At 39.1% G+C, this 16570-nt stretch overlaps 1 protein-coding gene across 4 annotated transcripts in view; it reads right to left on the minus strand.

Annotated features, from left to right (window-relative positions):
* Positions 1–700: 700 nt before the first annotated feature.
* clstn1 (calsyntenin 1) overlaps positions 701–16570 on the minus strand; it is a 57117-nt gene continuing 41247 nt past the window's right edge. For 2 of the 4 annotated variants that reach the window (XM_036590833.1, XM_036590832.1), the window contains 10 exons: positions 16025–16187; positions 15628–15678; positions 12901–13058; positions 11397–11545; positions 10062–10288; positions 9433–9603; positions 8812–8957; positions 7278–7413; positions 6618–6802; positions 701–4190 (listed from right to left, as the gene is read on the minus strand). In XM_036590833.1, coding sequence (XP_036446726.1) covers positions 3996–4190; positions 6618–6802; positions 7278–7413; positions 8812–8957; positions 9433–9603; positions 10062–10288; positions 11397–11545; positions 12901–13058; positions 15628–15678; positions 16025–16187 — 1581 coding nt within the window. In that variant the 3' untranslated portion in view covers positions 701–3995. The remainder of the gene's footprint in view (positions 4191–6617; positions 6803–7277; positions 7414–8811; positions 8958–9432; positions 9604–10061; positions 10289–11396; positions 11546–12900; positions 13059–15627; positions 15679–16024; positions 16188–16570) is intronic. The other 2 variants (XM_036590835.1, XM_036590834.1) reach the window with 1 other exon arrangement.

Here is a 16570-nt window from a genome sequence, read left to right on the forward strand (position 1 = left end):
CAATCTGCCACACTTGCTCCAGCTAATGAACTTCTTTATGAAGTTCTTTTCTGGCTGGATCAGACACATTAGATTTAGATTTGTGGAGCTGAAACCTGTTAGATGCAGGAACGTTGATCTCCAGGAGGAGGGTTGGTGACCACTGTTCTACAGCAAGGTCTCCTGGTTTAGAGACTAGAAAAGCCCCTTTCTGATGATGTATCTTGATGGTGGAAGTAAATTTTGAAAGTGAAGGTGGGCTTTGTTCCCCTTATAGTAGCTGGCTAATCCTTCAGGTGAATTACTGCTTTATCATATGACCTATTGAGGTGTGTGCTACATCACTAATGTTAGCTATCCAATTTATTTATCACTCTAGATCACAGGGATGAATAAGATGGATAGATGTTTCTGGCTCAGTAATAGACCTCCACTCTGGTCTCCATTCAAACACTAGGTGGCACTCTTCAACAAATAATGGCCTATGAGCCGTGTACGCATCATGGAGGGCTTGTTGAACAGGAATGCCTGAGGAAAGATCAAGTGGACCGAATAATTTAGGCATCCATAACGAATGAACTACCAAAGCTTACCATTAAACAAAGAGAATATTCAGCTTTAAGCAGAACGCCCAAGTAATCCTACTTATTAAATACTTCAGAATGCTAAGGCCATACAGAGTAACAGTCATAGCAGGGAAAAAAGAAACCTCAGTCTGAAGTTTAATCCCATCTCATCCTTTATTTTGTTCATGAGCAAGCATCAACTTCACCACAGTTTGCCATTTGAATTTGTAGAAAAGTGAATGAGCACAAGGGCGACATCCAACATTTTCTAGAACTCTCCCCACCTTCCATTTTAAGAGCAAAAAAATAAAAGGAATCTAAAAGGTAGACAGTGAGACCTGTGAAAGACTCTTTGATTCAGTAGTACAGTCTCCGTATTACCCCCAGACACTGCTAATCCACAATTCTAAGTGTAATACACATGAGATACAGCTGAGTTATTCATGCAAAGTCAATGGCCCATTACATTCCCACCTATTCACGCGCTCATGTTTGCAACTTCAGCAGACATGCTCATGAACATCACTTGACAGGTGGTAAATGAGCAAACCTGCTCAGAAAAACAAAAACAGTTCTTAAAAGTACCTTGTGCTGGAAAGAATGGATCCCACAACTACCTGTGCAACTTCCATCAATTCAATTCTGGTCTTATGGAATGCTTTACTAAACATGGTGTTGCATTTGCAGAGAAGTAGGAAATATATATATAAAAAAAAAAAAACATTCTGTGAACTCATTACACAGTTTGTGCAAAATGTGTGTGGAAGGGGGGAACAAAGAAAAAAAAAATGACTGGTTCTTGTGAATTTCATGCTGCCCTCTAATATCTTGGTCAAGAAATCAGGCGATACACGTCAAAAATGAGCTTTCACTATACACAGATTGTTAAAATTCATACCCACGTATGCTGCCTAGAGAATTATTTCAATAATATACATCTCTGTAGAAGTTGATGTCCTCAAACATGATTTAGTACAATATTGATGACACAATATGGACCTACTTTTCTCTACACATCGACATGAACACAGGACAACTATGTAGGACAATTAAAATAACCACTTCTGATAAAACTAGCTGTTGACCCCTATCACAACAGAAGAACAAAAAAAATTCACCTCCCTACAGCTGTACCAAGTCTAATATTAAATAATTACAAAAGAAGAGAATGGCCACAGCTAGAATGGCGTGGATGAGTGTTTTTCGTTAGTTGTGTTAATAATGCGCAGTGATAGGCAAAAGGCACTCCCAACTCCACCAGCTGAAATCTGGACCTCAGCTCTGGCTCGAGCTTGTATTTTTTCAAAGGGGAACTGTTCACCAGAACGCAACAAACGAACAACAGAACGCTAAGGAACTACATTAGCAACTCTAAACAACCTTCCGTCTGCCTTTACACTGGGTCAGAAAAATAGACCTTTACTTACTAGGCTTCACTCTTCCTGGTGACAAAAAAATATTATTAACAATCTAAGAAAGCTTTTAGGTTTTAGCAATAAACTGAGAATTTCAATGCAAAGAATTAGGGAAACAGTTTTGAAGTACCATGTACATCACGCTTCACCCAAGTGCAGTTCCTCCTCAAGCCAACATTCTTCTAAACATCCAACATTCTTTTCAGACTGGCCATAAATAAATGGACAGGGGCATGACTTTTATACGGTCCAGTTAAAGGAAGAGAACTAAACTGCTTGAAGAGGACCTGCAGGCGAGTCTGTAGAGCTCTAAAAACCTTCAAAGGGAGCTTAAAAGGTTTACCAAATGTAAACAGAAATCTTTAAAACAGGTCTACAGTACACTGTATACCAAAACCTAGTGGTATACTGCAAAAATATTCTTGCTGTTTTACGTGTACCTGTCAAAGAATACCTCAAAAAGTGAACTTCTCGAGCATTCACACTGATTTCCTATGAATGTCCGGATCACATTGAGTCAACTTTGTATTATAACCTTGTATATCACTATAAAACAAGTTTAATTAGACACCAAAGAATAAATATCCCCATAAAATATTTCTGCAGTACAGTTCGTCCTAGCATTTTGTCTATGCGGCACCCTACATATTTCATAAAGCTCACGCCATCACCGAACTCCAGAGGCTCCTTTTGTCTAAGTTACGTCAGATTGGTGTGATCAGAAGGGGCTATGACAGCGCAGACAGCATTACAGGGAAAAAAAAAAAAGATCACCGCTACCACTTTAAGATGGCTTAAATACCTGCAGTGCGCCTAAACTGTATAATATACAGTACCGCTCGTAAAACAAACACAGAGTCATCACCTGAACGTTGTCTCCAAAATATAAACCTGTCCAACAGTGGACCTTCACAGAAATGAAAAAACATCAAACGTTAGTCGCAGCACTTGTATCGGCAGCAAGCTCAGCTAGATTTAGCAAAAAACACTGAACCAATTCCATGCCCACCCACTCGATTAGATTAAATAAAAGAAAAGAAAAAAAAACAAAAAACAACAAAACCTGAAAAAAAAAACTGCAAAAGACAAGACAAAATGAACAACACTGCCACAGAAACCTCAGCCTCTGTCATGGGTTTCTCTCCGAGAAGCAGAAAATCTCCTAGAAGCATGATGGAAGAGCTCTGCCAGATTGTTTTGAAACATGCTATTGCCTCTGTGACACAAATAATATTCTACAGCAGGTACTGCGTCGCTTTAGATACTGGACACCATTGGTTAGGCTTCTCACTGATACACATTGACTAATTACATGGTTTCATCTTATGTACAAAATATCAAAAAGCATTTTTTTTCTTCTTCTATAAGCATGACTTTGCAATTTTTTTCCCATGCACTATAAAGAGAGGAGAGTCGACCATGAGCAAGAAGCGTCATCTCCTTCTTGTCTCCAGAGCGAAGGGAAAAAAGCAAAGAGGCAAAAGCTTCTCATTTTAAAAGTTCCATAAAGCAAACAAATTCCAAATTCATGTCCAATATACATAAAATCATTCTCAATTTCAAAGACTTAACATGTAAAAGGAAAAAAGTGCAAGGTTGTATCCTTACAAAGCTAAAAAAATTAGACCTAGGCCAGGTTTCCCTTGGATAAAAAATAAGAAATAAATTAAAAAAATGCATTCAGCTATTATGTGATAACTATACTACACTGAATACCACCACTAAGCTGACACCAGGGAAGCCTTGGCCAGTGGAAATTAAGCTGACTCCGCAACATCTGTCACCACAGACACTAGAGAATATATGTATTTATATTCATATATACGCATTTAGCTTCAAGGACTTGTTTTTTTTTGTTGTTTTTACTCATGGCTCCGCAGATAAAGAATCTGGCAAGGGGAAGTGGGATTCCCCACTGGTGAAGAAGTGAGTGAGTAGGTGGGTGAGTGGGTGGGTGAAGGTGTGTGTATGTGTGTATGTGTGTGTGTTATCGGAGCAGTGTGTGAAGCTCGTGTGCGTGTGTGTTGGGGAATTTTCAGTAGGTCAGAGTGGAGTCGTCCCACTCCAGCTGCTGCTGCCGGCTCGCCCCCTGCTGGTCCTCCTGCTCTGCTCCCTCCTCGTCCTCGCTGCTCTCCGACTCCGCGCTGGTGATATCATCTTCCTCTTCCCCATCCTCGCTCTCCTCCTCCTCTTCCTCCTCCTCCTCGCTGCTGTGCTGGTCCTCATAAGTCTGCTCAGGACGGCAAAGGAGAGAAGAAGAGAGAGAGGGAATGTGAGTTTTTTCCCCTCTTGCACTGCATAATGTATGAGCACACTTGCTTCAGTGGATTCAGTTAAGGACTCCACTGCAGTGTTCTGGGTGAGGGAATGCTAGCGCAAATGCTGCAGAGACTTCTAGATGTAAGCAATTGCTTTCCTCTAACCTGCTTTTTCGGATAGGGCTGCACAATACAAACAAAATCATACTGATGCATATGACATTTATGGATAATTTTACCAAACTGTTCAAAAACATTTTAGACTTGTAACTGACTTGGACTTCAGACTAAAATAACAAACACAAAAATAACATAAAAAATTCCATTTTGTCACTACCAAAACAACCATAACGCTACCGAAACATTTGTTGAAATTTTCAGCAGTGACAATTTTATCTAATTTAGAGCAGAACTCAAAAACGCTAGTCAGTTCATGACCAGCAAATATAGCTTTGAACAGTTGTAGACACATAAAATCATGATATTTTTCCATAAAATACAAAAATACTTTACTTAATTGCAGAAAACATTTTTCAGTAGGGACAATTCTTAATGTAACACAGTGATTTTCGCATTTTGGAAGACATTTACTTAAAAAAAATATTAAGGCTCCGCTTATGTGTTTCTGTAGTGACATGAAAACGTGGAAGAGCAAGTTTTTTAAATACATTTTATTATTTGATTGTCATTTGACCAGGGGTGGTCAAACATTTACATAAGACTGTACAGAAAATCTGTGGTTCTGACTGTTCTGAAAAACGTAGCTTCGCTCATTCTTGTTCATGCAGCTTGTGGATACCTGTTACAGTGGAGGCTCTCAAAGGGAAACTGAAGCTTTCTATTTTTCTATTGCTTTTGTTAGTTTGCTACCCATTGATTTATCTATATGCTTCCTGCAAGCATTTCCCAGCACAGTCTGCTGACAATGTTTCTTTAAAAAACATTTAAAAACTATATTTGAAAAGGGTTTACAGTCATGGATCCTATCATAGCACCACACAGCGGTAGAGGAGCTGGGTTTCAGCCTGCACTACTACAGATGGTTGAAAAGGTAAACTAAGAAAATGCATTAACTGCATAAAAAGTCGTGGTGTTAATACATACGGACAAATCTTGCTGTATGTTACGTATTTAAATTGCATTATGCTTTGCAATACATTAAAACCACATTAATGTAACGAGGTTAAAGACTGGCCTACATTATTCCGACCAGAACTGTTTACCATTGTTGGATCACGTGAAACTCTTGATTTTTCAAATTCACCCACAGAAAATCATCTGGAACAGCTGACATTGTTCAGGATGCTCAAAAGACACAATGACATATTTAGAGATTCCATTTACATACTGCGGCCTTCTGTGATATCACTATTGTGATTAAAAACCAATATATCAAGCAGCCCTAGTCCCTGATTTTATTTTTCTTTGTAAGTAATGTAATAAATTGCTGCTGTTCCAAGAAAACCTCCCATCTCCATAAAATCAGCCTTTCATGAGAGGAAAAAAAACATTTGGGCTTCATGCTGTTTAGGCTAATTAGCAGGAAATGTAGAGGTGCTGACAGCTGATGCTTTAGCTCACAGCGCTATAAAAAAGGGCCTGTCACTTTTGGTTGTCTGGTAAGTCTGTATTCACAGGTTTATTTATTTGGTGCATTAATTCATGCTGATGCTTGGAGTTCCCTGAAGCGATGGCCATTAGCTGACCGTGGGTTCCATTCAACTGTTCATATGTTTAATACATTGACTCATAGCGAATATAGCCAATAACAAAAGTGTGTCATAATTTTACATTCATTATTTCACACTTATAGCTCATTAAGCAAGCAGAGATACTGAACAAAAGCACAGACTCTAAATATTTAAATAAGGCTGTCACTGTTGATTCTACAAGTTATTCAAGTAATCTAGTGATTTTTTAATGACTGAGTAACCATGTACATGCAATTTAGAATAACAAATATTTTAAACTGTATTTTTAACTTAAACTGCAAATTAAACTGTCATCACTAAGTCAATTTTTCGATTTTAACTGATTATTTTTGATCATTTTTCCAAACTGAGTAATCGATTTTAATCGAGTAATCAAGGCAGGCCTTCTTTCAACTGATGCTAAATTTTGTTCGGAAATAGAACAGATATTTGACTATAATTTGAATTCAATGTTTTGTGGAATTTAACTATTGTGCCATTTCTTGATTAGAACTGCAGCCTTAAAGTTGTTGATCTATAATGTAAATGGAATGTAAGTGTAATTCATTATGTAACTGTAATTAATTATGCATTAAACAGCACAGCAACCAATCATGTACTGAATGATGTATTAAACAGTACAGCAAAACCGGGACCGTGTATAATCTGTCACAGACAGAAACTTGATTTCATCTGTTGCTCCAGTACCTCCATTGGGTTGACAGTGATGGTGAGGGCAGAGTCGTCCCAGTCCATCTCGTTCTCTTTGCCGTTCTCCTGGTCTCTCATGGTGCGCTGGTGAGCGGCGCGGATCCGGAACACTCCCAGGATAATCATGAACACCAGGAAGCTCACACACACCACAATGACAATTGTGGCAGCGCTGGGAACGACTGATGAGTGGAGAGATGGTGCAGAGCAGTGGGAAGAGAGCACATGAGGATATCGTTTTTACAAACAGCATTTAGTCATTCCAAGCAGGGATAGTAAAAAAGAGGCTGCATTAAGAGTCGTGGCTGGCTGTCCAGATGTCAAGGGCAGCACTCATGCATAATCCTCAAACTTGCACCATTAAAAGCAAGCCGAACAAAAAAAATACTCCATATTTGCCCCAGATTTTTTAATTGACATTAAGCTCCAGAATAGCTCATAGCAAAAGAAACAAATTCATTTTGAGCTAGAAATTAAGCAGATTAGGTCTTTGATTACAAGTCTTGGATTAACTCTAAAGAAAGATTAGTGAAATAATCTATGAGCTGTATTGTCAGTAATGGAAGATCATTCTCCATTATGCTTGCAGTAAGTTAGCTGCGTTTGAACAGATGGAGGATTGCAGGAGAGCAGGACAGAGGGATGATGGAGGGGTACCTGAGGCCTGATGTGTGTTGGCCAGGTTGTGTCCAGACAGATCCACTGAGGCGTGCTTTACTTGGTTGATGAACTGAGGCTGCCACATGGCATTGTTAACATGCTCCATTGGGTTAGCTGTGTGGATCACGTTGACCTGAGAAAACACACAGACAATGACACATTGCACTACAAACCGTGTTTTTTACTCAGATTATACTGGAGCTGGTGCTTATTTATAGGCATAATGGTAGGATATAAAAATTCTCTCTGGAAACAAACAGATATGCTTATTTCTGTGTGCCTCCCCACATGAAAATGTAATTCTTTTGAAATACACAGATCAGGCATAACATTATGAACATTCTCGTTTCTACGCTCATTTTACTACGTCCATTTTATCAGCTCCACTTACTATATAGGTGCACTTTGTAGTTCTACAATTACAGACTGCAGTTCATCTGTTTCTCTGCATACTTTGTTAGCCCTCTTTTAAACACCTCAGTGTCACTGCTGGACTGAGAATAGTCCACCAACTAAAAATATCCAGCCAACAGCATCCTGTGGGCAGCATTCTGCGACCACTGATGAAGGACTAGAGGACGACCAACACAAACTGTGCAGCAGCAGATGAGCTATCATCCCTGACTTTACATCTACAAGGTGGACTGACAAGGTAGGAGTGTCTAATAGAGTGGACAGTGAGTGGACACTCCAGCAGCACTGCTGTGTCTGATCCACTCGTACCAGCACAACACACACTAACACACCACCACCACATCAGTGTTACTGCAGTGCTGAGAATGATCCACCACCCAAATAGTACCTCTGTGAGGGTCCACGGGGGTCCTGACCACTGAAGAACAGGGCAAAAGGGGGCTAACAAAGTATGCAGAGAAACAGATGAACTGCAGTCTGTAATTGTAGAACTACAAAGTGCACCTGTACAGTAAGTGGAGCTGATAAAATGGACAATAAGCATAGAAACAAGGAGGTGGTCATAATGTTATGCCTGATCGGTGTGTATTGTGCTACACTGGAAAAACTAAAATACAATAAATAAATTAGATGGTGCGTCAATGATACCTTCTCTAGTTGCTGGAAAGCTTGGATCAGTGTTTTATCCTACATTAACTTCCAAACCCAAACAGCACTGTTTCATTTCTGCAATACTGCCTGCCTTTAGCTATAACTCACCACTAGTGACACCAAAACATTGCTCAATGCCTTCATATTCTCCTGTACTGACCACTGTAATTTTCTTTCAAATGATTAAAACCATTAAGAAAAATGCTGCTACAATTTGCATAGACCACTCCACAGTCCCCTACACTACACTACACTAAACAACACTTCTCTACTTTGTCTGCCTTAGTGTGTTAGTGCAAAGCGACTTTGTGATTGTGAAAGGCTTTATGTAAATAAAAATATTATTATTATTAAACAGAACAATTTTTTCTCCCTTTTTAATCATAGCAAAATGTACGTGATACAAACATTTATGGGTATGGGAGAACATTTAATACATTATAGAAAAGTATGCGGTCAGCCGTACCTCGACCTTGAAGTCATTGCTGACGTAGCGGCCGTTGAGCTCCGAGCAGACCAGTTTGAACTTCCTGTCAAACAGAGCCTCCGTGTGCCAGTTCCTGTAGCGGATCAGGTGCAGCACCTGCTCATAGTTAGCCATGGTGTTCACACCTAGGCAGGGACCAGAACAGATCATTAGATTCTCAGAAGTACAGGTTTTCTGTCCCTGTGCCAGAGTTACTTCATCTCATCTTAACCTAGAGATTTCTTCAGTTTCCTGCTCAGATGAGAGATAAGTAATATGACAATATTTATCATTATTATGACAAATTATGTCACAATATGCTTTTCTGAGCATACTGTGAATATTATTAGTACTCCAAGAGCACAACTGCACTCCATTACAAAAAACAATTAGTCCTCTATTTGTATTTGGTGCAGTGCAGTATGTAAAACACTCAATATAAATCACTGTTGTCTGTTCCAACTGAATCAAACCTCAGAAAAACTTTTTTGTGATGCACATTCAGAATCAGAAAAATATCTTGATATAATGTATTAGGTAATAAGTCATGTAAGGCACAATATACTGATTTTTTTAGGCAGATAATTATTTATTGATTGATTGAGTGATTAAGAAACCCACCAGTGATGACCATGCCCACATTGGAGGAGCTGATCTCCAGGCCTCTCTGCTGAACCTGAGCCAAATCCACCTCCAGACTCTCATGGTCTCCGTCCAGATCATCTCCCACTACAGTCACTTCGCACATGTCCAGGTTGTGCATGATCTCCTCAGAAACCACGGTCTCTTGCACTGATAAAGAAATGGGCCATGTCATGTTAGCACAGTCTAATATAATAATAAATTATTACTCCCTTATGCTCATCTATTTATTCACTCTATACATAAAGTACACATTTCACCCCTACTATGCATTATTAAGTCTCGTCGGGAGGCATCAATATTGCATAACATGTCCAGCTGGAAATTTCGACAACATCACCATCTCCTTAATTCACAGAGCAGCACTTTTTCTATTGGAGTAAATAAGAAATGTCCTAGAAAAACCTACTCATTTAGCTTGGCTTGCTTTCTAGACCGTACTCTCTAATGCATTCTCTCTTTCTCTCAGCACAGAGCTGGCAGATGGCACAGCTGTCACTCTGCCATTACCTCTTCACCTATAAACCACTAATGCCTTCCAGTCTCTCAGCCAGACTCTCTCTTCCTCCCTTCCTCAGTCATTAGGCAGCTGGCTGTGGTGTCCATACCTGTGGGGTCATCCTCTCCCTCAGCTTCAGCCTCCACCTCACGTGTGATGGTGCTGACGATGCGCAGCTCGGGGAACAGTGTCACTCCTTCAGTGCTCTCAAACTCAGCGGCTCCGCGAGCGAAGTGGTCGATGCCACTCAGACTGATCTTGGGTTCCTCAGGCTGGAGGACCATCACATAGCCCTCAGCATCAGGCACAGAGATGCAGGTCTCTTCATTAAAGCACCTGAGCACCACAGCATACCAAAGACATACAGAGTGATATATCAGAGCAGACAGACATTCTGAGAAACAAGAAAAGCTTTCTGTTATTACCATTTTATTACCATGTTTTAGCCTTTAAAAGGTTCACATCCTACATTTTTCTTGCATATTATTCCAAAATTAGTCCAGGCTGAGACACTCCTTATAACTTCAACTTAAACAGCTGTAGGCTGAATAGGCATATATATTTCAATGCATTGGTTTTTGTGACATCACAAAATTCAAAACAGTTTTGCAGCTCAGTTTCCATTTATGGATTTTAAAGAACAGGGAGGTAAAGGTATGTTTCATACTACATGCAATTCTTTTATAAAAAAAAAAATTACAAAAATGTGTTTTTCGATGATATAGGCCCTTTAAGGTGAATGCTGCCAATAAACAATGCAAGTTTATAACATCCAATTAGCATTGAGCAAACTACATGCCTAAATCATCACACGCTTGTGCCAAACCACAATCAATTAAGTGATTTCAAGCAAACTTACTTCATGTTATAGGAGTTATTTATAAAAACAGAATAAACAGAATAAAGCTGCAGACAAAATGTAGGCTTTAATATGGCTGCTACTTCAGTTTTAAGTTATGCAACATACTTCTGTCCTTTTTATAGCTAATAATATGTCAGCAAGTCAGAAACCACATAAACAAGTCTATTTGAGATCATGTTACAACTCTGTGGGGTTTGAAGAAAGAGTGTGATGATCTATGTATGCAGTCTGTACAGTGACCGTGCTAATTAGAGGTTCTATTATTTGTTAGCCACATTAGCCTCGTAACTCCAGTGTAAATCTAAAGAGGTAAACTTAGGACACCAAGAACATGTCTTGACTGACCTCAACTGGGTAAAGATGCATTAACACTATGACTGTAGATGGACAACAGCAAACCAGACATTCCATATCTTTCAAATAGCAGCAATGTCTGCCACCACCAGTGCACCCCCCCTCCCCCCTCCAGCAACACCTACAGTCACTCTCAGCATGTTGAAGAAAATTTGAGTTTTGGTCAAAGAATCCCTTTAATGTAATAATAATTGGCTAAAAGGAGAGGGAGGGCAGTTGAATACTGACTTGACAGTGGTGGTGACACGGAGGTGGCGTATTCCTGGTGTGGGGAACTGCCTGGAGTTCAGGTAGGAGATGTGCTGCATGACCTTCTCAAAGCTCTCAATATCATCTCCCTCCAAAGTCAGAGAGGACTGATTGGGGTTAAACTCCACCTGCACAGACACACAAACAGGAGTAATGAGTCAGACTCAGTGAGTCACCACAGCAGAGCCCTCAACTACACCAGTCTTGTACCTCTGCCTTACACAACATTTACTTCATAACCTTTCAGACGCTCTCTGGCATTTAGCATGTGGTGTTAACTCACGAGGAGTGCTGCATAATGTTTTGAAAGTTCATGACTTTGCAATGGATTGATATGGGAGTTTTTCATGTACATATTCTATATATTTCATGTACATATCTGCTGAAAGCTGGTACATAAACATTTACGCAGTGCAGAATTTGGGACCTGCATTAGCCTAATGGAGAAATGTTATTTGTATGGGGTTACAAATACAGCAAAATTAAAAAAAAGACATATTTCGGTAGCATCCCAGCGTCTGCTCTTCCAGAGTACAATAAATACATAACTGAATATTAGGTTGAAATAGTCGTATTCAAAATGTGGGCGCCCTTGGTCAAATTACATGTTTTGTTGATTTTCTAACTGAAAATAAGCTAACACCCTCTACAAAGAACATGCTTTTATCTATTGAGATAAAAAATAAAACATAAAATACATTTTATATTTTAAGTTTTATTCTTTCCAATATAAACTTAGCAAATAAATAGAAACTGTGCTCCAAAATGAGCAAAAATGCAATATTTAAATTTGTTAATATTGTCATCACTTAGGAAATCAACAAAACATGTAATCTGACCGGGGGGTATCACACTTTTACGCTCGACTGCACTTCTCAATGCTCAGTCAACTGCACTGTCCAATGCTCATATTTTTTTTAAAGCACTTATCTGCCAATACTGATATGAATCCAATATCATTGTGCATCCTTTTGTTTATAGTACTACAACATGGCAAACATTTCAAACCTATTGATGTATAAATAGGCTAACACTAAGCTTCATTAAATTGTGCATGTGCATTTGATCGATGACTTTTATTAGATTAAATTATATTAGATTGTTTTAAATACAATGTGATGATTGGTTATATTGGTTGTCAGTTCATCTTCCCTTAAGAACACACTGAAAATGTTTAAATGTTTAAGTTCTTTTTTAAAATATTTAATTTACTGAGTGACTGACTGATCGATTGACTGGCTGATTAGTTCTGTATGGCAAAAGGACAAAAATTTAAACATCAAACTGCAACAAACTGAATATTTTTCTGTTCCAAAGAACTCTGGGAATTCAGTCACTGACAAGTGTTTCAAATCTTATTTTAATATTATTTTGATATTGTGCATTGCGTTACTACACTTGGTGCTAGTAGTGAAATAAAATACTGGCATTGTGATAACCCTATCCACAAGGTTCTTTCGCTGTTTGTTTACAGAGCTCATACCTTCACAGCAGAAGCCACCTCCTCTGGGAGCTGGACGTCCAGGCCCTCTTTGCAGGTGTACAGGCAGTCGATCACCTTCTTATTCTCCAGCTTCCCAGAGCGGATCATGAGACCAGCCAAATTACCGCGAAAGTACTGAGCCATGCGGGCACTGCCACCTGGATGAACCCAGACAGAGAGAGAGTCAGAGAGAGCGAGAGAGGCAGACAGACAGTGTGTAGCCTGTTGCTCTTTAGCTCCAGAGACTCAAGCATGCTCTGCATCTCTGTGTGCAAAACCGACGTGACTGATGCTCATGCAGGTTAGTATGGTTGCTCTGCTCTGGCCTGGCCAGGTGTGGCCGCAGCTCCAGAGAGAGCGTGATGGATGAACATATACAGACTTGCAGCCTCATGCAGCTCTGCCTTCATGTGCAGAGCAGAATTACTGTGAGTCATGGAGAAAAATGTGGTGGAAAATGAATGGAAATTAAAGAGGTAAATGAAATAATGGGTGGAAAATAATTAACTTCTATTATTTTTAATCATGCATAGCTCAAGTCTGAAGAAAGGAACAGCAATATGTTTCCTACATAAAAATGTAACTTGGTAATTAAGGTTGAAATAATTTTATATTGTCAAAAATTAAACACAGTAAAAAAATTCAGGGAAACGGTGCTTTACTGACTTACATCACCGTGAATTAACAACTGTAAAAGGATTGTCAGTTCAGAAGTGTCAAATTTCTTACACTGAAACAGCAGAAACTCACAACGTTTTAAATTCTATCAGTAATGTAAAGTTGTGGGCCGTAGCTTTCTAGCATTCTTAGCAGCATTGTTGGTTTCTGCTCATTAGCTCTTATTATTCATCAGCTCTCTTCATATAAAGGTTTTTTTGTGTTATAAAATTAGTTATTATAACCATGATGATGTTTTGTGTTTTACCATTTTGGCCTGTATTGCTTCAAAACAAGTGAGTAATTGGTTATTGCCAGCTTAGCATTCTGTGTAAACCAGGGGTGCCTGATTTTATCCACAAAGGACCAAAGTGCCTCCAGGCTTTCATAAGATTGGGCACCCCTGGACTAAAGAATGGCATAAAAGAATGAACTCATTAAAATCCTCACAAATGGGTCATTCTTCTCTTATTAACGTAATATCTTCATTGAAATAAGAAACTATAAGTAACAAATATCAGTGTTTTTTTCATGGCATTTGCCAGTACTTTTAGTCATGTAATCCATATACTTAGATATAGCCAGAATAACCAATACTAGGGTACTGGTTTATGTTGGCATTCGATTCCTTATTTAGTATTCGAAAACCATTTAGAAGCTACCAGAATTTTAGAACACTGTGTATTCCTTGACAATTTTCAACATTGGAGGCGTATTTATCACTGTTTTAAACAGCAGTCATTTAACTCACGTAATACCAAGCTTTAAAAAAAAAGAAAAAAAAAGTAGCACCCCTATGCTTTGATAAATTTGCAAGTCATCCCTTTTCTTGGACAGACTTGAAGCAAGTAACTTAGGGAAGGATATTACAATGGTAAATAATGCTTAAATTGCCAAATACACATGTATTTGTTTGGCTCTAGTTTAAATGTTAAATGAAATTCAGACGTAGAAGCTGAGCACGTCTACACTCTCTCGTTTGCCCACCACGGAGCTGTCTAGCTAATCAAATAAGCTGATTCCTATAAGATATGAACAGCCGTGAATCTTTACAAATTTAGAATGAAACACAGAAATAACTCGTCACGCCTGAATGAGATTTATTTCTGTCTATTGAAGTTATTTCACTCGCAATAGATCTTGAACTTGGACCATCGAGTTTACAATGGAATACGATCGATCCATTCAGTAAACCAGCTTAACTATAAAAACATGTCGCTAAACATGTCTTGCACTGACTTCTATATCTCAAAAATTTTGTCAGATTCTGAATCTGTCTCTTTCTCCGACATAACAATACAGCACATTCTTCTCTCTGCATCTTGTAGGCAAAAAATGTTTATATGCATAAATGTGTAAAACTGCTCGTTACAATGAGAATATTTTGATTAAAAATTAACTGAAACAAACATACCTAAAAATAAAGATAATAATAAAATGAGATTATTATTGTTTTTTATGATAGCACTGAGAATGAGAATCTGATTGGGGTTGGGCCTTAATACTAGTATCTATACTTTAACTTTCCTTCCTCTTAAAATAATCATAAGACAACTGCTATAAATGCTACGCGCTGCATCTGATCTGGAATCTAATAGACTGCAACATTCCTGCACAGCGCAGTCACTTCAGAGTCACTTGGCATGATACAGACACTGCCAGCGCAAATGAACACAACAAGCAACACTGTAGGTACTGAAAGATGCAGAATGCCCCACACGCAAGTTATTATTACGCTGACTTAGGCTTTCTCCCATGAGCTTAGAAATTTGTTTCCTGATCTGCAGGCAAAACTCAAAGTAAAAATGTTGGTTGGTGAATTAAAAACGACACAACAGAAAAGAAATGAATAGCATAAAAGAGCAAGCAGAATGTGTGCCATGACATCTGGTCAGGATCGCCTCATGCTGAAAATGTTACGCAAATAAAAGCTGAGTGCGCATCCAATCCTTGCACAGCTGCAGTCAAGCTATTTTCGGCTCTTTAAGGATTGCATGTACACAGTGTTAATTCAGTGTTAAAAATGAACAAACTGTCGTATTGGAGCGATTAGGGAAAGATGTAGGCAACCTGTCAAAGGCTCAGAGACTGTCTCAGTGTCATTGTCATGTCCTGAGAGGTCTGTGGAAGTAAGACAGAAGAGTGGGCAAAGACGAGACCTTGCTTTAGTTAGGAAAAGACAAGCCGGATTTATTATCATCATGCATTAAGCTATACTTCAGTCAAACACTGTTTGTGACCTAACTACTACAGTCTATAACAATGGCTTTCATTGTCTACAAATCAGTCTACACGGCAAGCATGAAGCATATTAGTAAAGTGGTGAAGAAAAATCTCACTTATATGCTTCATGCTTCTAATTCATTTACATCTGCAACAGGCAAACTCCAGAGAGAGGAAAGTTTCATCTCTAAATAAGAGGTTGCATCATTTCAAAAGTGGAAAAACACATTGGTGCCAAGAATACCTTGCCAGCAGGCGCCAATAGTGAGCTGGGTCTCAATCTTGGAGGCGTGGAGAGGGTAATCCTCTGTGACCAGGAAGGGCTCAAAGGAGGCTCCATCTACAAACAGAGCCACGGCAGGGAACTCGATGTTCAACACGTAGTGATGCCACTCTTTGTCACACACCTGAGGAGAGACAGCACATCAGGAGCTCTGTTCCAAATACTGCTGCATGACTTCTCAAACGTTCAACGCTTTTTCAATGATACAACATAGTAAACAATTCCGTACTGTAGTGTAACACGCTGACACTACACTGATGTTGTCTCCTGTCTATTAGCATATTAACGCAGAAGAGAGAGCCCGTGCTGTGGTAACCCTTCTTCCCGGGGTACCACATGTACTTAGCTGGAAAATATGGGCGGAGCCAGAAATAGCACAAGCCACTTATTGGTCAAAGTCAGAAAAAAAAGAAAGAAAGAAGCTAAACGTCAGTCTGAAGCTCTTCTATTGTTACTTTTGCTTGCTTTTACTGTCAACACTGAATAACACTTATTTTTCCAAATTTC

The sequence above is a fragment of the Colossoma macropomum genome, unplaced genomic scaffold, assembly GCF_904425465.1.
Source record: "Colossoma macropomum unplaced genomic scaffold, Colossoma_macropomum, whole genome shotgun sequence".
Lineage (NCBI taxonomy): Eukaryota > Metazoa > Chordata > Actinopteri > Characiformes > Serrasalmidae > Colossoma > Colossoma macropomum.